The 21,937-nt window shown below is 42.0% G+C and overlaps 2 protein-coding genes across 13 annotated transcripts in view; one reads left to right on the top strand and one right to left on the bottom strand.

Moving 5' to 3' along the window:
* Positions 1-10,573, bottom strand: part of ORC3 (origin recognition complex subunit 3) — a 78,190-nt gene extending 67,617 nt beyond the window's left edge. For 4 of the 6 annotated variants that reach the window (XR_005224641.2, XM_037894439.2, XM_037894440.2 and 1 more), the window contains exon 1: positions 9,990-10,517. Coding sequence is in view for 5 of the 6 variants with exons in the window: in XM_037894439.2 (XP_037750367.1) it covers positions 9,990-10,082 (93 nt within the window). In the remaining variant the exon portion in view is untranslated. Of the gene's footprint in view, positions 1-9,989 lie in introns of all 6 variants that reach the window. The other 2 variants (XM_037894441.2, XM_043542642.1) reach the window with 2 other exon arrangements.
* A 51-nt stretch (positions 10,574-10,624) lies between these two features.
* RARS2 (arginyl-tRNA synthetase 2, mitochondrial) overlaps positions 10,625-21,937 on the top strand; it is a 57,584-nt gene continuing 46,271 nt past the window's right edge. For 2 of the 7 annotated variants that reach the window (XM_037894448.2, XM_037894446.2), the window contains exons 1-5: positions 10,629-10,760; positions 15,848-15,916; positions 17,342-17,415; positions 19,105-19,210; positions 21,096-21,179. In XM_037894448.2, coding sequence (XP_037750376.1) covers positions 10,722-10,760; positions 15,848-15,916; positions 17,342-17,415; positions 19,105-19,210; positions 21,096-21,179 — 372 coding nt within the window. In that variant the 5' untranslated portion in view covers positions 10,629-10,721. Of the gene's footprint in view, positions 10,761-15,847; positions 15,921-17,341; positions 17,416-18,191; positions 18,378-19,104; positions 19,211-21,095; positions 21,180-21,937 lie in introns of those variants that run through there. The other 5 variants (XM_037894447.2, XM_043542643.1, XM_043542644.1 and 2 more) reach the window with 4 other exon arrangements.

The raw sequence follows: 21,937 nt of genomic DNA, 5'->3' as shown, positions 1-21,937 counted from the left end.
TGACATAGAACACAACAGGAAACAATGCAGATACTTTAAGTCAAAATGAAAGCAGGTAAAGCATGTCTCAGAGTAGAGTAAAGAAAAAATACAAAACCTGAAGCTTTCATTCATAGATTATAAAAGACACAGGCTCTGCCTATAGCTGGAAAATAATTTTAAAAAGTTTCCCGCTATGGCTAATACTTAGGGCCCTACCAAATTCACGGCCATGAAAAATGCATCACGGACCGTGAAATCTAGTCTTCCCCCCATGAAATCTGGTCTTTTGCGTGCTTTTACACTATACTATACCAATTTCACAGGCAAGACCAGAGTTTCTCAGATTGGGGGTCCTGACCCAAAAGGGAGTTGCAGGGGGTCACAAGGTTATTTTACAGGGATCGTGGTATTGCCACCCTTACATCTATGCTGCCTTCAGAGCTGGGCGGCTGGAGAGTGGCTGCTGTTGGCCAGGCGCCCAGCTCTGAAGGTAGCAGCGTTTTGAAGTGCGAGTGTGGTCGTGCGTGAGTGCTGGGCGAGAGCTCTCCCAGTGCACCTGGTAATCCACCTCCACAAGGGGATACCCAGCGCTCGGAGCCTATCCACACTAGCGCTTTAAAGTGCTCAGACTTGCTGCGCTCAGGGGAGTGATTTTTCACACCCCTGAGCCAGCAAGTTAGAGTGCTATAAAATGTACATGTAGACAAGCCCTTAGAAGCTGATTTGGCTAATTACTACAACACCCTGGTGTGGACATTCTGAAATCAGAGTGCCTTATATTGATTAAGCTAAATCAATTTAAGGTACTCAAACAGATTTAATAAAAATAAAAAAATTTAAGTCTAGAAGGGACCATCATGATTATCTAGTCTGACCTCCTGAATACCACAGGCCACAGAGTTTCACACAGTAATTCCTGTGCAAAATTCTACGGCTTGTGTTATGCAAGAAATGAGACTAAATGATCATTGTGATTTAAGAGTATCCACACCATGAAGATACACAGATTTAACCAAACTGGATGCAGACTTTCCCTTACTGGCAGAAATAGGGCCTGAGTCTTCTCTCACTGGTACTGGTATAAATCACCATCCATTAAATTCCGTGAAGTTATACTGACATAAAATTGATGCAAGCAAACCAATAATGAGGTTCACAGGCTATCTTGAAAAGGGTACATAAAGAACTTCAAAAGAAGGCAGAAATTCAATCACACGACACCTCAATAATTTCACAGTGATCATTAAAAGTAAAAAACCCTGGAATTTGTTGATAAGGCAGCAGAACCCACCCTATTAACAAATGGAATTTCCTCCTCATATTTATAGATTTAAGATTACATTTACAAGTCACCCGTGGAAAAGAACTTAGGGGAATAGCCTCAACAAAGCTGTGTGCAGCAGTCATGGGCTTCTTATTCCCTCTGTAACACTGGGTAAGAGACAAAGTAGGAAAAAAGTAGGAAAAAAATAGCCTTTTGCCCTGATGAAAACTGACTAACAGTGGGGTGCCTCAAGATTATATTAAACAACATTGGACGTGGTACAGATTTATTAATGAGCCAGAACATGGGCTTCAGCAATGAGATGGCACAATTTGAAGATAAAGTAATTTACGTTAGTCAAGGGCAGAGAGATCTCTGAGGAGCATCAGAGGTACCACATCAACATGTGAATGTACAAGATGGCAAAAGTGGTTCAACATCAATAAATGCAAAATAACTATTCACACATCTTAATTAATTCCTTCAACTCAGCAGAGGGACTTGGGGCGTCACTGTAGACATCTCAATAAAGACCTCTGCTTAATGTGCAGCAGTGGTCAAAAAAGCAAACTAGATGTTGGGATGCATATGGAATAGGATGGAGAATAATTCAGAAATTATCACAATGCCATTTATATAAATCAATGATAGACCCTCATCTAGAATACTGGCTACAATATTGGTCACCCCTTCTTCAAGAAGATATTGCAGAATTAAAAGGGGTTCAGAGAAGGACAACAAAAAAAAAGATTAGGGGCATTAAAAAAACCTCATACAAAGAGAGACTGAAAATATTAAAATTGTGTATCTTAGAAAGGAAACGAATAAGAGGGAACATAAAATAATGGATGATATAGAGAAGGTAAATCGAGAACTCTTGTTCTTGTGTTACGTGACAGGGAGAACAGAAGGCATTCAATAAAATTAAAATATCACAAATTCAAAACCAAATAAGAGTAACTATTTTTTCCACACAACATGTAAATAAACTGTGGAGCTCATTGCTAAATGATGCTGTTGGGTCCAAAACCTTAGCAAGATTCAAAAAGGGATTGGATATTTACATGGATAAAAAGTAATAGTTAATGCTAACATATGCTGTTAGAAGAGATATTAAACCTCATACTTCAGAGTTTAATCCAATCTCTAAGGATTAGGGATTAGGAGGAGAATGTGGAGGGCCGATTATCCTATATCTGTCTAATACATGGTTGCATGCACTTTTCACTGAAGCATCTGGTACTGGCCACTGTAAGAAACAGGATGCTGGATTAAAAGGACCACAGTTCCAAGAAAGGAAGGCTTCTGCAGCAGTTCAGGCATTAGTCTGGGACTTGGAGATTTAGGTTCAACTCTCTGTTCCACCACAGATGTCCTGTGTGACAAGTCACTTGGTCTCTTTGTGCCTCAGTTCCCGATCAGTAAAATGGGGTTAATTCATAATACCCACCAACAAAGGCGTTGTGACAATAAAAACACTAAATATTGTGAGGTGCTCAGACACTAAAGTATTGGGGAGTACAGAAATACCTAAAATAGATAGTCTGATTTTGTATGTCAAGTCCTATATTTCCAAACAGGAACTTCTATACAACCAAAGAAAGATTACTAAACCGAGACTAGAAGATTCTGACCAGTAGTGAAAGAACTTCCCCTACTTCTCAAGAAGGTAAATTATAAGAGGCAGTGTAAAAACAGATATCTGATTAATAATGTGAGTCCAGAATAGATGGAATACATATGAATAGAAAAAGCCCAATTTTCAAATGTCAGACAGGAAAGCATGAACTTTTTTCTTTTCATTGCACATATGAATATATGCATCGGACAAGTTGTGTGCCTAAGTGACTATTTGCAGGAACTATTAGAGTAACTGCAAGTGAAAATTAGACATGCAAATATATAAGCATTTGTGTATGTGCAAATGCACCCCTGCTCTCAGATACCAAATGTTTTAATTTCTAATAAAATCACTTACGGCCCAAACTTTATATTTTGTTTTAAAACTGTTTAAAAAACTAAATGTGAACACAACATTTCAACATATTTTAAATTCAATTAAAGCATGTATAATTTAAATATTTCCTCGCAGTGCTGGAAACCTGGGTGGATGCTTTTAATGAAGATGATTTAAATCACAATTTTTTTTTTAAGTCATTGATTTAAATCAACTTGATGCTTTGTAAAACAATTTGAAACTTGTGCTATTGCAACTTTACATTAAAATTTATAAGGAACTAAATTATAAATTCTAGAAGTTTTAAAATGTTACTGACATGACATACGAGTAGAGGTATAGCAGGTTTGCAGATATAGCTCTACTGGTATGTCTATACCACCAAATTCTTTTAAAAAGTTTTAGGAAAGGTCATCAACTGGGTATAGACTTTGTCATCCAACCCTTCTCAGAGCACTAACTATACTCACACTGTCCACGGTGGGTTAATTAAGGGTTCCAAAAATTTGCATAAACAGGATTAAATGAGACAGTGGTATAAATGGCTGCTCAGCTGACAATAGTTTCCCTTACTGGTAACACCAGTGCAGATGCATCAATACTGAAAAAATGTGCATGAATTTTCCTAGCATAGCTGTATTCCATGCAACAACACACATAAGAGCATACAGTTCATAAATCATATTTTGTAGTTAATCTTAGGTGCATAATTTTGACTGCTTCTTTAATGTTTACATAAAGACACTGCAGTTACCCAATGTAACGAACAGCTGTGAAAGTTTTCACATCATTTTCCATCACTTGATATTTTCAGTTCAATACAGGATGCGTTTCTAGGAGAGATGCTCTATCTAGCCAAACACAAGTTATTGGGCTCAAGAGTAACTGGGTGAAGTTTAATGGCCCGTGATATACGGAAGACCAGACTAGATGATCTACTGGTCTCTTCTGGCTTTAAACTCTATGGATCTATTAATCTATAAGTACTTTTGTATATATCCAGTGGCATATCTTATCACACATACTAGAAGCTATTGAAAAAAGTGGCAGGACCAAAAAAAAAAAAAATTATTCAGAGTATTCACTTACTCAGAACGGTTTCACTGTAGAAAGTTACATTGGAACCTTAATTTGTAATGTAGTATACAGTAAGCCATTATGATATTAACCAGAGTAGTAATTTATGCAGTCTAATTTGGTCAGGTCATGACCACCTTATACATAAGTGGATTATGCAGTTAAACAGTGTGCATATCTTTCATTGGCATGGGCTTCCAAAGTGTATTGGAAACAGAAGAAATCCTTTAGTTCACCTACCATGCACTCATGCTAGGGTGAACCATACCAACTGAAACAGTACACAGCAAAACTATGTATCAGCTTAGGACAGGAAGTGAGGAATATCATATCCTATTGAAATGCCAGGGGGAATAAAATATTTTAACTACTCAACCTGGGCCAGTCCAATTTCGCACTCCTACTCTTAACAACAGTGGTGAGGACCTATATTTTATATCTCACCTGAAAGATAATATCTCTTGAGGTTCAATGTCTCCTAAAATCATGCAGGAGTCATATGTTTAGTACAGACTCAGAGGAAGAATATCACCTACTGAACTTACCAACACTATTTCCTGCAGCACCTAAATTTTCTCTGTGAGGTTTCCACTCTAAGCACCTGCTCACCAGCTGTGCTTGGCTTACAAAATCTGATGGTATCAGAATGAAGTAGCAAGGCTACAGGATATATATGTGAAAGGACAACAGGATATATTTAAAACTGTAAGTCCTAATTAGCTTTGCTTCAAAACATCGGGAGTGGGGGAGGTAGGGTCTTACTTTGGGAAAATGTTTGTTTCTAGCTACAATATGGGGCAACAAGTGGTTTCTCAAAGGAGGGAACTAGGCATTCAAAACAACACACATGGTTTCACAATTTATCAAAAAACATTTAAAAAATACAAAGCTATTTGTGGTTAAAAATGATTATAGCTCCTAAAAAGAAAAAAGTAGGACATCAAAATATATCAGACACAGTGCATTTAAAAATAACAGCAAAATGTAACTTGAAAGGAAAAATAAGGAAAGAAGATTCAAGTTGATATTTCTGAAATGGAACAAACATGATAAAGTACAACCCCAATAAAACATGAAGTGGGGATTCAGTGCCCCACCATGAAACACCATAGGTTCCCACCATACCAATGACAACAGAGAGAATAAATGCAATACTCTTCTCACAGAGATGACATACAATGCTGGGAAAGGACTTTGCGGAGGGTTCTACACTGGCATTTTTACTCATGTCATTTAACTCTGATCAGAGCAAGTCAAGATGACATGATGGAAAAATCAGGTTGGTCCATGCAGTGGTGTGAGATTCCCCTAAAAATGTCAGGGTACACAAGGCTACAGAGTAAGAAGGAAAAGAAGAACCACTGCAGAAGATACATGCCACAAGCAAGGGACCTTGCAGTCCTCTGGAGTATTCACTACAGACCTACTGCTAAGTAACACATACCTGAGGAGGAGGACTCCCACATTTTGAACTAAATTTTGAGACCATTATCCCCTTGTAAATAGCTGCCACAGTCCTAACCCTAATCTTAAACTATATCTAAACTTTTAATTCAGAGACAAGGGATTTACAGAAGTGATTTAAAATAATACATGCACATCGACAGCAAACACTATTTTATTTAAATCTTTGATCACCAATATTAGTCTCATGAGGGACAAAGGAGGAGTGTTCCATGGCAACAGAAGGAAGTGCCAAACCTGATTTGTGTTTAAAAAAAAAAAAAAAAAGCACAATCTCTATGCAGTTGCATATCAGTTTTACTTCTATCCATTTTAAGATGTCACTAACATGCACTGAACACATCTGTTTTTTGGTAGGGTCAGAATGTGAAGTGTAATGAAAAAGGTACAGCAGACAAAGTGCATTACATCAGTCACAAGAACTGCAGCACCACACACACACACAAAATATCAGAATAATCCACATAAAACGGGCAGCAGCAGGAGGTCGCACACAAATGTCTATAATCACTGGGATGTGTTTGATATACTGCACAGGAGATACAAAAAAAACTTACACTGTGGGAGGGAACCTGATAACCCCTTCAATGGGTGATTTATAGAACAGAGAACATCACACACACGAGTTCACATGGTTTAGCTGCTTCTGAGAACCAGGCTACAGAAAAATATGTTGTTTTGCCCTCTTAAAAAAATTCTGGCAACCTTTTCATTGAATAGCTCTAGTGACCTAATGCTGTGGAACAGGGACTTGAAATGTGGCAGGAGAGTGCATTTTCAGGGATGTGCCTTTTGCCGTCCCTGTGAAAATTTACCCAAACTTGGCCAAGTTGCAAGTCTTTGAAAAATCACAACTCATCGATACTTAGTTAAGACTTCTTCAATTTTAGCAGCTAATTACTCTGAAGATTCCAGTCTCACTAAGCACATTTGAGCTTCTCACAGCTCCTCATGCGGACCTCCAGACTGCATATGTGCCATCTCCATAGTTTCAGAGTAACAGCCGTGTTAGTCTGTATTCGCAAAAAGAAAAGGAGGACTTGTGGCACCTTAGAGATTAACCAATTTATTTGAGCATAAGCTTTCGTGAGCTACAGCTCACTTCATCGGATGCATCTAAGGTGCCACAAGTACTCCTTTTCTTTTTCCATCTCCATAGTGTGACTGAGCATGCTCCGTCCCCACTCACTGGGTTCCAGACCCAGCCCAAGCACACCACAATTAAACAAACATATGAGCCCAAGTCAGGCCAGTCACGGGTTTCAAACTGCAGTTAGACATATTCTCAACGGCCTGCTCTGCTGACATCCAGGCTGCTAGAAGAGGAAGCCATCCAATTCAAAAACACAGGGTATAAAAGCTGGACTAGGGATAAGAAAAAGAGTAGACTTGACAAGGCATCTGATGAAACAGACTGAAAGGGGGACAGAAACAGGGACTGGCTGGGCAAAGAGGCTGTGACTGGGAGTTGGGGGCAGAGGGAAGGCTGGAACCTATTGAGCAAGCAGACTGGGAGCCAACGAGGGAAATGGTGGAGGGGAAGAGAGTGGGAGACAGTTTGCAGAGGTGGGGGAACACTAAGATCAAACAAGAAGTTTGGGTCTGGGGGGAAATGGGACTGGCTTAACAAAGAGACAGAGTCATAGAGCCAGGTAGGGGGAAAACTGAGACTGGATGAAGTACCCAGGGAGGGAGACTAGGACTGGGAGCCAGTGGGGACAGGAAGGGGAGAGAGAGATTGGACAAAGAGCTGGGATGGGGAACCCGGGACTGGTTAGACGGGATGGGGCAGGAGATTGGGACTGAGACACAAAACAAGCCTGGAGAGTGAGTGTCATAGATACAAAGGGAAGGGTAAACCCCTTTAAAATCCCTCCTGGCCAGAGGAAAAATCCTCTCACCTGTAAAGGGTTAAGAAGCTAAAGGTAACCTTGCTGGCACCTGACCAAAATGACCAATGAGGAGACAAGATACTTTCAAAAGCTGGGAGGAGGGAGAGAAAGGGTCTGCGTCTGTCTGTATGCTGCTTTTGCCGGGGATAGAACAGGAATGGAGTCTTAGAACTTTTAGTAAGTAATCTAGCTAGGTATGTGTTAGATTATGATTTCTTTAAATGGCTGAGAAAGGAACTGTGCTGAATAGAATGACTGTTCCTGTCTGTGTGTCTTTTTTGTAACTTAAGGTTTTGCCTAGAGGGATTCTCTATGTTTTGAATCTAGTTACCCTGTAAGGTATCTACCATCCTGATTTTACAGAGGTGATTTCTTTACTTCTATTAAAAGTCTTCTTGTAAGAAAACTGAATGCTTTTTCATTGTTCTCAGATCCAAGGGTTTGGATCTGAGGTCACCTATGCAAATTGGTGAGGATTTTTACCAAACCTTCCCCAGGAAGTGGGGTGCAAGGGTTGGGAGGATTTTGGGGGGAAAGACGTGTCCAAACTACATTTCCCAGTACACCCAGTTAGAGTTTGGTGGTGGCAGTGGAGATCCAGGGACAAAGGATAAAATTAATTTGTACCTTTTGGGGAAGTTTTAACCTAAGCTGGTGAAAGTAAGCTTAGGAGGTTTTCATGCAGGTCCCCACATCTGTACCCTAGAGTTCAGAGTGGGGGAGGAACCTTGACATGAGGAATAGGACTTGCTGGGAAAGGACACAGAGAAGTCTGAGGAATGGAGATTGGGACAAGAAACCAGGGGTGAGAGATAACACCTGTTCCTATCCCAGTTCTCTTTTCCCTCATCTCTTGCTAGATCTATTATGGTCATAAGAGTTTACTGCAGGAAAAGCAGCAAAGAGTCCTGTGGCACCTTATAGACTAACAGACGTATTGGAGCATAAGTTTTCATGGGTGAATACCATGCATCTGATGAAGCGGGTATTCACCCACAAAAGCTTATGCTCCAATACGTCTGTTAGTCTGTAAGGTGCCACAGGACTCTTTGCCACTTTTACAGATCCAGACTAACACGGCTACCCATTTGATACTGCAGGAAGGCTTTAATGAAAAAATAAGACTTGGATTTTTATAATGGTCAAGCTTGGCTGCAATGGAAAGTCCTGCCCCCAACATCCAAATATCTAAAATTAATCTTTGGCTGCACTGTCTGCATGAAGCAGCTAGATTTTGGTTGGTTATGGATGGTTAGGTAGTCTTTGTGAGTCAAATTCTAGACCAGGTAGAGAATTAGAGATTAGTAGCCTGGCCCAAAGCCTATTAAGTCAATAGGAGTCTTTCCACCACCTTCAAATGACTTGGTATCAGACCTTAGGACCAGGACTTCAAATTAGTTTTGAAGAAAACTAAGAGTTAGGGGCATGCATGGAGTACTGAAATGATGTACTCACATTGATTCTGATGCTTAACAGATAGGTTTTTGCATGAGGTAGGACCTGTACCTCATCCACAAGTAAAATGAGCTGTAATAGTGTAAACCATGGGGATGAAGCCAGGAATCATAGTAGCTAGTCCATACTTTGGGCTGAACACTATTTTGCTTTTATTTTTATTCTGATTTCTCTTAACTGTTGGTTGTCGGTCACAGGTGTTTTTATCAATAGTAGGGTTGCTTATAAGTTTAAAAGTCTGTATGTTTTTCAATTATCAGTGTCATTAATTAACAAAGCACACTGATGTTCTTGCAGTATAAAACTGAATAAATAATATCCCCTACCCTATATCATATCCACCTCCTCATTGTTACAAAGCCTGTATAAATCTCTCTCACTCTAATATCACCCCCTACCTCTGCACAGTCTAAGACAATGTACATGACACAACAGCAGGGCAGTATATTAATCACACTTCTGTAGCAAAATAAAAATTACATATCCCCACGGTCTCTCTATCCGGCTCCTCCCTGTACATATCTCCTCTGTTATATATGGCACACCACTATTGCCGGGTGTCAGGGCCAGATCCTGCCATCACTTATTTAACTTTAGTCGTGTGAATAAAGTTCTGCACGTGCTTAGATGTCTGGAAGACAAGCTGGCCGCCCCCTGTGGGTGCGCCTGAAGCCGCAGTATATGTATTTACAGTACAAGAGAAAACCAAATGCAAGGCTGCTGTAAACAGCCATAACAAAGGGAATCAACACAGCTCGCTCCTGCACTGACGGTGAAGGTGGCCCCGGGGACTGTACGGGGAGAGGGATCCCTAGGGGATGGGGATACACAAACCGCCTGCCCCTCCTGCGTGCACACGTGCCCCACCTCCCCGCTGTAACACCTGCTTCTTACCCACCCAGGGTCGGGCCAGCAGCCCCACAGGACAACGGGCTCTTCTCCAGCCCCACGTCCTTGCCTGGGGGAGGGGGGGCTCCACTCCAGGTTCCATCCTTCCGCGCCAACTGGCGGGGCTCCCGTGGGGGGAGTCCCCCCAGCACCCTGGGCGGACAGCCGGGGAGCGAACCCGTGTCCCCCCGTCAGCACAGAGCGCGGCGCGGGAGCCGCCCGGACACCGCTGACTAGGCCGCCGGACGCGCGGGCTGAGCTACCAAACAGGGCCCCAGCGCGCGGGCCAGCGGGGCTGCCGCGGGCAGGGCGGGCGGGGGGCGCAGCGACTCTTCTCCCACCCACCTTGGAGACGGAGCTCGTGCTCATTCTGCCCCCACGCGCTCCCACGGCAACAGCACCTCAGCCCACTCCAGCGCGCGCGCGAGAAGCTACAGGCGCATGCGCAAATCGCCCACAACAGGGCGAGTTCTCTTCCTCCAGTCGCAGAGTGAACTCGGAAACTACTCCCCCCCTTTTACACAATGGGATGGGATGGGATGGTCCATCCCCTGCGGCTCCGCCCTGCGAGCGGCACGGCTCAAACACCGGCGCGGGGGAGGGGAAAGCTCCTGACACCCCCGAGGGTTGTACAGGCCGCCGCCCCTTCAGCAGCGACGGGAAGGAACGGCTCCTCCCCGCTGGGCTAGTCCATGCGCGGTTGGGCGACGGGGGTGCACGCGCGGCTCGTTCGACGTGAGCCATGGCGGCTTGTCCCTTTCGGAGGAGCATCGCCGCTCAGGTAGCGTGTCCCCTGCTCAGAGACTTCCCCTGCCGCTGCACACGGCCCACCCCCGCCCCGGGGTCCCTGTGGTCGGGACCGGCCGGGTGTCCGTCCCCCACCCCCCGCACTCGAACCCCCGGCTCCCAAACTCCCCTTTGGCCCTGTCCCCTCACCCCGGGGCAGGGCTGTGCGGGTAACTGAGTCCGCGCTGCCAGGCAGCCGGGGGGCCCGACGGGCGCAAGCCGCCGCGCGGACACTCCGAGTCCGGTTTGAACCAGGCACATGTCGTTGATGATAAACCTAGATGGGGCCAGTGTGATCTTCTGTCCCACCCCCTGCCTGGCGCCGGCCACGCGACTTCCCTGGGTTCGTTCCTCGGGAGCTCCAGCCTCTCCTTTAGCAGAGCAGCCTGTCTTGCGCTGGAAATGGGTGGCGGTGGAGAAATGCCCTGCCTGCCACCCTTGGTAAACTGGTGCATTGGTTACTTACCCTCGCCTCGCTGTTAGAAAACGTATACCTTACTTCCACGTTGAATTTTTCACGCTCGAACTTCCAGCCACTTTTCTAGACTGGAGAGTCCATTATCCAATATTTCAGTTTATTTTAAACTGATTAAAGGAATCTGTTTAAACCTCAAAAAGATGCTCTTAAACCAAAATAAGAGCACCTGCTAGGCGTTTGCACCTGTTTCAGTTAAACCGGTGTGATTTTTTTCACACAGATGAAGCCCTGGGACTGGTCAGATACACTGCTATTGTTCAGGTCCCTAAAGGCAGAAGTGAAATTGTCAGGTGTATGCTGTTCCAGTGTGTGCTCTGGCCTGCTACTCTCCTGCTGCAATGGTCAGGTGGTTCTGGGATGAGAGCAGAGAACAACATACAGGCTCCTCCTTTCTTTCACTCCACAGAGGAGTGGGAATGAACCTTCAAATGCACCATGTGTAAGATTCCAGGAGTGTGACTCTAAAACCTAAAGTGTCTGAACAGTCGGTGTGAGACAATGGAAACAACTACAAGCATACCTGAGAGCTCTTTTTGTTTAGAAATATCACCAGGTTCAACCACTATTGGAATTTACAGTCTGTTACTGTCCAGTGTGAAAGTTCTCAACTATTTTGGGCTTTTTACACACATGACTTTACTGTCTACACCTGTGCATCAGTATAGGTTTTCAGTTACTAGTACACTGAGGTTACATGTACACCACACACTTCTTACAGCAGTGTGTAGAGTATATATACTGCATGCCCCAACTTCCCAGTATGGGTATAAATCGCAATGTTATACGGTGAGGCACTGCTTAGGTGAGTAAAGATGCACCAGAACCCTTAGGGTATGAACCCCAATACAACTTTACGTGCCCAAGCAGTGCCTCCCCCATCTACACTGCTATTTTTTAGCAGCATAGTGTCCCTCTGATGGAGTCGTACCCTGCTGCAGAGGAAGGCTCTGGCAGAAGGAAAAGTAGCCCCAGCAGGCTGCTAGAGCCTTTCCCTGCCACTATGAAAGACTCCAGCAGCATGGACAGGTTCCAGCAGTATAGGGTTAGATAGGTATATAAAGCATTTAATAAGTTTGGCTAAATAATATATATGCTTTGCAGTTTACGTAAAATGCAGTTGTTTAGCAGTCGTGGGAAGGCCTTGAAAGGTGCTGTGCTTAATTGAAAATACTGGGCTTGGAATGTGGCTTCATTGGAAAAACGACCTGGAAGGTAACTGATAAGATGGAGAAAACTCTTTGAAGAAAGCCCCCAATTATCAAGATGATCCTGACTGATTTTAACAAAGAAAGGAATTCAAGAAGCCGTGATCATAGTCATGTAGGTTTCCATACTAAGGTATAAAAGGATAAAGTCTTCAAAGTTCCTTGCTAGTACCAGCTGTCCAGTTGGAGCTAGCCAACATGGGTTTGAGCACCCAGGTCCAGTCCTGTTATAAGTAGGTGATCAATGCTTATAACTTCATGCTACTGTACAGTTGTAATTATTGCTTAGGCATTTAAGGCACATTTGGATAAATACCATTCAGCCTTTGAATTTAATAAAGGTATTTATGGTTACATTGATGTTGTGGTGATACCCTGTATTAATAATAATGAAGTCTGCGAGTTTGTCACACAAGACACTTTCTGTGACTTTCCGTGACTTCTGTAGTGGCCAGTGTGGCTGGCCCAGGCCTCCTGAGCGGCTTGGGAAGCCCTCGGGCCAACAGCACCGGCTGGTGCTGGGCAGTCTCGGGCCCCTGTCCCCCAGCAGCTGCAGGAGTTTGGGTGGGGGGCTGGGGGTTGGGGTGTGGGAGGGGGTGAGGCCTCTGAGCAGTGCTTACCTCGCGGTGGGGGAGGGCTCCCTGGAAGTGGTGACATCCCTCGGCTCCTAGGGGAAGGTATGGCCACCCAGCTCTGCATGCTGCCTCCTCCACAACTGTTGGCTCTGCAGCTCCCCGTTGGCTGGGAACCGCAGCAAATGGGAGCTGCGGAGCCGTCAAACTGCAGCCAATGGGAGCTGCGGAGCTGGCGCTTGGGGAGGAGGCAGCACGCAGAGCTGCGTGGCCGTGCCTCTGCCTAGGAGCTGAGAGATATCGTCGCTTCTGGGGAGCCGGGTGGGGAGCCTGCCAGCCCCAAACACCGACCCCCCAGCACCAGTGGGGGTCCCAGGCTGTGTGCTGCTGCCTGCCCCCATGGCACTCCCTGGCCCACCTCCCCAAGCACCTGCAGTGCCCCCAGGCCTTCCCCCGCAGCACCCCTGTCCACCCCCAAGTTTTAGTCATGGGTATATAGTACAAGTCATGGACAGGTCACGGGCTGTGAATTTTTGTTTACCTGTCTATGACTTTTATTAAAAATACCCATGACTAAAACATAGCCTTAATAATAATAATTCCAACAGGCAGCTCTCCGCTGCCAAAGTATTTCACTGACGTGTATAGCTGTGCAGCTTGTTACTGTGGTGTGTCGCTACACATACCTTACATACTGCCATCAGTAACCTTAGCAACCATACAGATTGGCATACACTCACTTTTATTTAGCGAGTGCATAGTTGTCTAGCCAAGCGATGGCCTCTTCAGTGGCGCGATGCAGTTCTTCTAGGCCACCACTGAACCTCGTCAGCAGGCTTTCATCCACAATGTGCGTCATCATCTGTGTTGCGCTGCAACTGCACAAAGGGCTGTCACGAAAGCCCCAGCGATACTGATTGGCTGCACAGAGATCTTGCCCAGTCTGGAACCTGTTCATCAGGGACCATTGGTGACAGGGCAGGTCAAAACCAGGTGGGCAAATTGTGGGGTTGGCGACGAGGGACTGGTTGGGGATATAACAGATTCCATTCCTCTCACCAGAGTGTTTCCGCCCTAACATCCTGGCGTGGCGGATGAGACCATAATGGGCGACATGATGGCAAACGTGCAGCTGGTGGTTTAAAAAGGTCATTGTGGAGTGGTAGGCTTGAGTTGGTGCTTACTTTCTCCAGTAACTTGCCAGTGGCAACCACTCGTCTGATATGAGGAGGAGCAATATTGCTCAGAACTGGAAGCCATGGGAGTGGAATCAGACGCAGGGTGCCGGAGATGATAAGCATGGTGGCAAGTAACTGTGTATCTACCAGTTTGGTGTGTGACAATCGACTCCAAACTGGTGCGCAGTACTCCGCCACCGAATATGAGGTGGAAGAGCTGACATCTGCAGAGTTGTAGCACGAATACCCCATGACGAACCTGCCAGTTTGCTAAGAAGATTATTGCGCATCTTAACTTTAGCTGCTGTCTTCTTCAGGTGGGCATGGTAACTCAGTGTGTGGTCTAAGGTCACACTTAGATAGACCGGTTCTACTTCATGCTTCACCTTCTGACCATCGGCTCACTATAACAGTTTTACTAGCTGCACCAAGGTCATATCTCAAACTATGTATGAGAGTCCGTTCTAAAATGGGAATGGACGATCTAGAAAGAAAACCAAGAACATTGACTCACTTTTGTCAACAGCACTCCAGATGTCCTCAAGAAAAGGAAACTCATGCTCACCCAGTCACTGGCACTGAAAACCACTAAGGACAGCAAATACAGGTTCCAGGTGGAAGCTCTTCCTTGGCAACTGAGTGGGCCGCTGAAGAAGAAACTACATTGAGAACAAGAAGTGGCTTTGTGATTAGAAGGCCATTGTTATTCAAAGACAGATTAGTTTGTGGTGATCAGTTTTGGCTGGTATCATGTTATGTCGTAATTTAATTTTTTAAAAAAGTAATCATAACCACTTGAATCAGTGGATGCTGTCGAGGGTTATCAGACTTCCAGGATTGCCCTGGGAGTCTCCAGGAATTAAAGATTATGTCCTGTGTTGAAACCTCCAGGAATACGTCTAACTAAAACTGGCAACCCTAATGTTGTCCCCTGTCATTTGCCGTGACCTTGTAACAGATCCGGGTCATGTGAAGGGGGCTATAATAAAAGGAGCCTCTGAGCAAGGGTCCAGTATCCTTATCATCCTGGTAGGAGTCCAGACAGTGGTGGCTTCTTTTCTGTGTGGTGTCCGTGGGTGGTGTGGCCCCTCATTTTACTGAAGTCCTTTGGTCTAGTCCCCTGGCTGTTAAGTACGTGGTAGCTTTTAAATCCTATGTATGAGGGAAGGTGTGGGTAGTCTGGGGTGTAAGAGATTGACTAGATAAATTAGGAAAAAGAATTAGGGCTTTCAGAGAACAGAGGGAGGGAGAAAGAAAGGAAAAGTCTCTGTAAACAACACAGGAAAAGCTATTGTAGGAAAGAAGAGAGGGGAACATGGAGCGATGCCAGGAAGAGAAAATATGAAACAAAAGCAAAACTGAGTTAGTGTTTGTCTACATATCAAAGCTAGTACGGAATAAGGTAGGGGGGCGGAATTTAATGTGGATTAACTATTTCTCAATGCCACGTGTGGACACACTTATTCCGGAATGAAAGTACCTTATTCCAAATAATCTTAATCCATTTCGGAAGTGGATCAGGAATAGTTATTCTGGAATAATTCCCCATGTAGAGAATCCCTTAGTAAGTAACTTTTTAAAAGTTGATTGATGTGTTAAAATTAAATGTAGCAAACACACAGTAAACTGTTTAATCCTTTAATTTGCAGGGAGTGTGGTCTCAGGGACATGGTGACATGGATTTTTCACCTTGGCTAGCACATTCAGTTTTCAGGCTAGTAAGTGAGTGAATTTTTCAAGCACTACGCTTCTATAATACCATAAACACAGTATCTTGCACTGCCATACTGTACAAGGTGATACAATATAGTATAACAAAGCAGTTTATATTTATTAGAAGACAACCACCCACCCTTTAGGAGGAAGTGGCTATTAGAGAATGTCGGCTCTCATCTTTTTTTTTTTTTTCCCCCCTCTCTGTAATTATAGTGAAGAAGGAATGTACCAAATTTCAAAAGTATAACTCAAGCACATGATTTAATATGAGATTTGTAAAGAGGTGCAAAGTTGATAAAATTAAGATATTGGAGGGCTACTCAGAACAGCGGGAGACAAGTTCTGGTTTTTGTGTGAGAAGAGAGAACAAGCTGATGTTAAAAAAAGCAGAATTAGCAGACAACAGAGTAGAGAGAAAGGAACAAGAACAGTGAGGAAGGTTGGAGAGGTCCATTTAGGTCTTTAAAAATGAAATCTACTGTCACCTGGTTTCCCAAAGGCTTTTAAACTGTTTAATATTAATCTCTTAGACTCTGTTACTGCCTCTGAGCTGCATTTGACTGGGGTACAATAAGTCCAGTAGCTAGACCCGGGAACTGGATGTTAGGATTTTTTTAATTCTATTCCTAACATTGAAGTACTTTATTCATCTCTTCTTTTTTCCAACATAATGTTTTCTTAATGACCTGGAGTAAATTTAAGTGTTCTGTCGGTTTTGCTCATACTTCACTGTGAGGCAAACTGGAGGGGGGTTGTTTTCCATTTAACATTGTTAAATGATTATTACCAAAAATAAAAATATTCTCTATTTTTAGGATTTTGTTTTAACAAAAGGAATCTGATTTTCTAATGAATTAACTTCCCGAATTGTGTCTACTAATTTTCTGAGCCACTGTTGGTTGGCATGTTTTTTGCAGGGAACTTCACACCATGGGCCATCCTTCGTAGATGAAGCTCCATTGACTTCATTAGAATTGCATCTGCTTCCACTAGGATTAAACATAACCCAGTATGACTGAAGATACCACTTATTCAGTTACCCTCATGAAAGAGATCTTAAATTGGGACAGCAATTGATCATCATTCATCTTCCATGCAATAAATAGTTTATATTAAAATAAAATTTATCTTTTCCATTCCAATAAACAGGTCTCTGCAGCCTTCCTTCTACAAATAAAAGGGGTTTAGAGCTGCAAATTTTGATTAGTACAGCTTTCTCTAAAGTGCCCTTTATATTTTTTCATTGGCTGTGTTTGTAACACATTTTTAAAAACTGATCTTAAAATAGCTTCAGCTAACATTTTTGCCACCAGTCTGGATGGTAATTAATTTATAAAAATGTATGTCACATCTGCATTGGAGCCTAAAGAGGGAATAACTTCACTGAAAATCTTTCTTATTATAGTTTTGATCTGTTTCAAATCTAGCTTTCAAGGGTTTTGAACCTGCCACCAGAAAATTTGATAAAGTCCATATCTGCACTTCCTGTCTCCAAAAAACGGTAAAGTGTTTACATTTTATGTTCTAATAAAATATTTTTTTTTTTTTTGTGTGGTGCTTAATACTATAAGATCTCAGTGAACTTTTAGGGAAATATGAATACAGAAAAACAAACAGTACTGGCTAATATGAAAATTAGTGTATATTTAAATCCCAGTCAGTTTTAGAGGGACATTTAACTTAACTGTGGCTCACCATTTAACTTTTTTTAAAACAAGCTTTTATGAAATCTCAGAACCAACAGAATCACTTCTGATACTTAAAAATGCAATTGAAATAAATATCCCATTGTAGTGCTTGAAATGCAAATATCACAGCACTAAAAATCTGAAAGTGAAACTGATTAGAAATAAAAGTAACATTCATATTGATTTTCATTCTCCTGTCTGAGAGATGCAAAAAGTAAATTGGATTTTATTACAAGTGAAAGAATTCTTAATATAAAGTGTTATGCCCTCAAATCATATACAAAGTGAATATAGTAATTAGGGGGAAAATGAAAAAAAATTAATTGTACAACATTTATCTATGCATCACAGTAGGTTGGGCTTTTCTGTAGCCAGGCACATGTTCAATAGTATCAATCTAGAAGGATCCCAGAGTTATTTCTTTATCCTACAAATGCCTACTATCTGGCATAGAAGTGAGTAGTCTTATTGATGTCAATAGGACAATTCACATGCTTAAAGTTAACCATATGTTTAAGTATTTTGCTGAATCAGAGCCCTACTGCAATAATGTTTATAGTATCAAGCCCTAAATAAAAACAGGATCACCAAAATGGAGCCGCTGCTGGAACAGAGGACTGTAAACCACGAGCACATGGCATACAGCATAGCAGTTGGGATGGGGGAGTCTACCACCATTTCCTTAACCTGTACTCAAGATAGTTCACCTGACAAAGGAAAAAGGATTCCTTTAAACTAGCTAACCAACTAATTGCACCTATACTCCAACTGTTCTGTAAGTAGTCTTTGCCTTAACACCTTTTATACTCCATGAGCGTGAGGTAATCGAAAAATGCTAACACAACTGCATTTTCCATCCTACGATATCATTGGGAATCTAGATAATTTCCTCAAGACTGGCGGTCTGTCTCACATATACTCATGAAATATTGTTTGCTTATTAGACTTGGCTTTTGAAAACCACTAAAGATCACAGACATTCTGAAAAGTTTTAGGGAAGTAATATTTTTCTACAGGCTGTGTGATTGCATTATTGAATATTTTTCCTTAGCCAGTATCTTTCAGACATCATAGATTGTTCAGTTTTGTCCTCTCCTTTAAATTGAGCAGGAGAAGCCTCATACACTTTATGCTTGTGTAGGTTACGCACAGTCGTCAACAATTGTCTCCAGTATCATTTACCTTTTCACTGGTCTGCCTGATAAATATTGATATTCCTTTTTAGCAGATACTGAAATTAACAAGTGGTTATTGGAAAAAATCTGTTAAGTTCCATTATTACTCAGATGAAATTGTGATGTGCTCTTGTGGTTCTTCTTAGAGGATATTGGGAACAAGCAAAACATGTTTGATGCTCTTTTGTTTTTTGACATGAAGGCTTTGAGTGAATGCCTAAATGGAATTATTCCCTACAAAAATGGATTATTAACATTTACTAAATTTCCCCAGCATTTCAATAGATTTTAGTAACAGCAAGCTCTGTTTTTTATGTCTTTCTCTAGGCCAGTTGCTGATTTCCAGTTCTTTGTGGGCTCTGTGATAGAGAACAAGTCTAGTGATCGTTCAAAGCCAGATCTTCAGCTTCAAACTCAGAGGCTAGCAGAGAAGGTACTCTGGCACAATAAGCTTCTTTATTTTATACAATAACAAGCTTATTAGATAAAGAAAATGTAGCAAATTCCTTAGAGAAAATGGTACTCACACACAAACAGCTCCTACTGATTCCAATGACAGCTGCACCCATTTGAGTGAGTGTAACATAACAGCAGCCATTTGACCTAATTGCACAGGACATCTTCATGGGAAATTAGAGAAACAGGGTTAGATAAGAGTACTATAAAATGATGTCACAGTTTGATTTAAAACAAAAATAACCTGGGAGTAATTAATTGTTCAGTGTGACATTGACAGGTGATGTCTAAAGTGTATACAGAGTTCATTCTGAGTCCACACTATTCAGTATTCCCCTTAATGGTTTAGAGACTGTTAAGTCTGTAGATGATACAAAGCTGATAAGTATCACAAATACTTTGGCAAATAGGATTATAATAGGATATGATCTTAATATACTGGAAAAATGGATTACCATAAAAAAAATGGTATTCACAAAGGTGAATGTAAACTAATATGCCTAATACACACATAGAAACCTGTGTGTAAATACTACAAAAGGATGTTGTGCAAGATTGAATGCATTGCCCGGGCAGTTTTGTCACAAAAACGAGTAAATACTAAGAATGAGTTATACCGATAGAGGAGTGTCACATGTAAAAACAACTGAAGTAACGATTGAGTGCTGGCTAGGCCTTATTGGGATACTGTGTTCAGTTTTGACACTACACTTCAAACAGACTGGAGGGAGTTCAGAGAAAAGCAGCAAAAACAAGAGGTTTGGCGAGTGAGACTGAGGGAAAGTGACAAGATCTGGGCAAGAGATGGGACGATTGAGGGAAGATGTAACTGGTACTTTGGCCAAGGAGTGCTTTGTGTAGCTCAAAGATGAAGAGACAAAGGCCTAAAACCTGATCTGATTTACACTGGTTGCCCGTAGCCACAGGGGAGTATTCTGGAAGCTGGGGATCAGCAGAGAGTAAAGGAGCCCACCCAATCCCCTACACTAGTGGCCAACAAAAGGTTGGTGGGATACTGGACTAGATGCATCATGGCAATTCCTATGTTCCTTAGGCAGACTGAGGAATCTTCAGTGGAGATGCAATGTTTCTGCTTAGTTCCGTCACTAGTTAATTTGAAACAAAGATCAGTAACCAAATAATTTATATTAGAAGTTATGCAACTCCTTATTTTCATTTCTCTAGGCAGGTTTTATTGGCCATAGAAGTCTGCCCATTTAATAAGGAAGAGGCCAAAACTCTCAATTAGAGAGAAGACAAAGTAGCCAAGAAAAAGCTACGTTAACTTTGAATGGCAATCAGAGTTAGATGTGGAGTTCAAATATACTTTTGGGGGCCAATTTTCAAAAAAAAAAAAAAAAAAAGTCTTAAATAAATTTTAAACCTAATTTTGAAAAGTGTTGAGCACCCAGCAGCTTCAGTTGATACTGCTGGGTGCTGAGGATTTGTGAAAGTCAGGTCTCTTATTTAGGAACCTCTATAAGGATTTTGGAGCCTAACTTTGGGCTCCTATGTTTTAAGGTATTAGTGACTGGCATTATAACACTAACATGTGTCATGCAAGCTGTCACATGCATCTCAGTACCTATCTATATTGATATAAAAATCAACTCTTTCATTCCATTAAAATGATAGAAATGGACTAGATCAAAAGAGAAAGTACAATGTCTGAGGGTCAACTAGATATTCATGTGTTGGAGATGGTTTGGAAATAATGAACGCAAGTCTACCTTTCTATGAGGGGATGGATTTATTAGATGACCCACTGTACGTCCTTGCCATTCTAAACAATTCTAGCCAATATAATATTGCATGTCTAATGAAGCAAATGATTTATTCACCTGTTTTTGTGTGTTTTTTAGCTAAAATGTGATACAGTAGTGAGAGAAATCAGCACTGGTCCAGGAACAGTGAACTTCACAATAAATAGGGAATTATTAGCAAAGGTAAGTATTTTAACACACATGAAATATTAACAATAATGACAAAATTAGCCCCTCTACATAGAAATGAAAAACCATCTACTGTAACCTTAGTGTAGAACTTTACATTCAAACAATCATTGTTTCAGTTTAAAAACCATATACTCCCTCTCTCTAAGAATTGACTAAACAGCTGTCTTTTATTATGCATGCTGAGAATTTGGAATCAGGTTCACAAAGATCTCTTCTTAAAAATATAAGGAAGTAGTTTCTCTGACACAGTTTAATAATTCTGACTTTTCTTCTTCCCCTTTTCCCTTCAAAGTCTAAATTTGGTCTACAATTTAGGGTCAGGTCCTAAATTGTGCAAGTCAAAAATTTAATCTTGGTTCTTGTGCTCCAAGGCCTTTGCTAGAGGTGGAAAATACTATTTTATAAAGACATCTAGAATTGTAATTTTTGCTCTTTAGATTTTACCATATTATGGTTTGTTCAAAACTTCAAAGACTGTTGGCTAATTGGAAAAGATAGCTTAAATGTTAAATCAATAACTTGCTGGAGGGAAGTTGGCCACTCACCTTTGTCACTGGTGGTATTATCCCAAAGTAGACTCTGATTTCTGGGTCCTTGTTTCAAGATCCTTAGGGAGATAGGTGGATGGGTGGTACAGCTAGACTCAAAAGTCCTTTTGTAGGTTGGTTGCTCAACTAGTTCATTTGAGCTAGAAGCTAGAAGCATGTTCTGAAAATCTAAACCAGAGACTGAGCAGTTTTTAGAGTAGC

This window comes from Chelonia mydas, chromosome 3, assembly GCF_015237465.2.
Source record: "Chelonia mydas isolate rCheMyd1 chromosome 3, rCheMyd1.pri.v2, whole genome shotgun sequence".
Classification (NCBI taxonomy): Eukaryota; Metazoa; Chordata; order Testudines; family Cheloniidae; genus Chelonia; species Chelonia mydas.
Note: the sequence above shows the minus strand (reverse complement) of the source record. Positions and strands in the feature narration are given on the sequence as shown.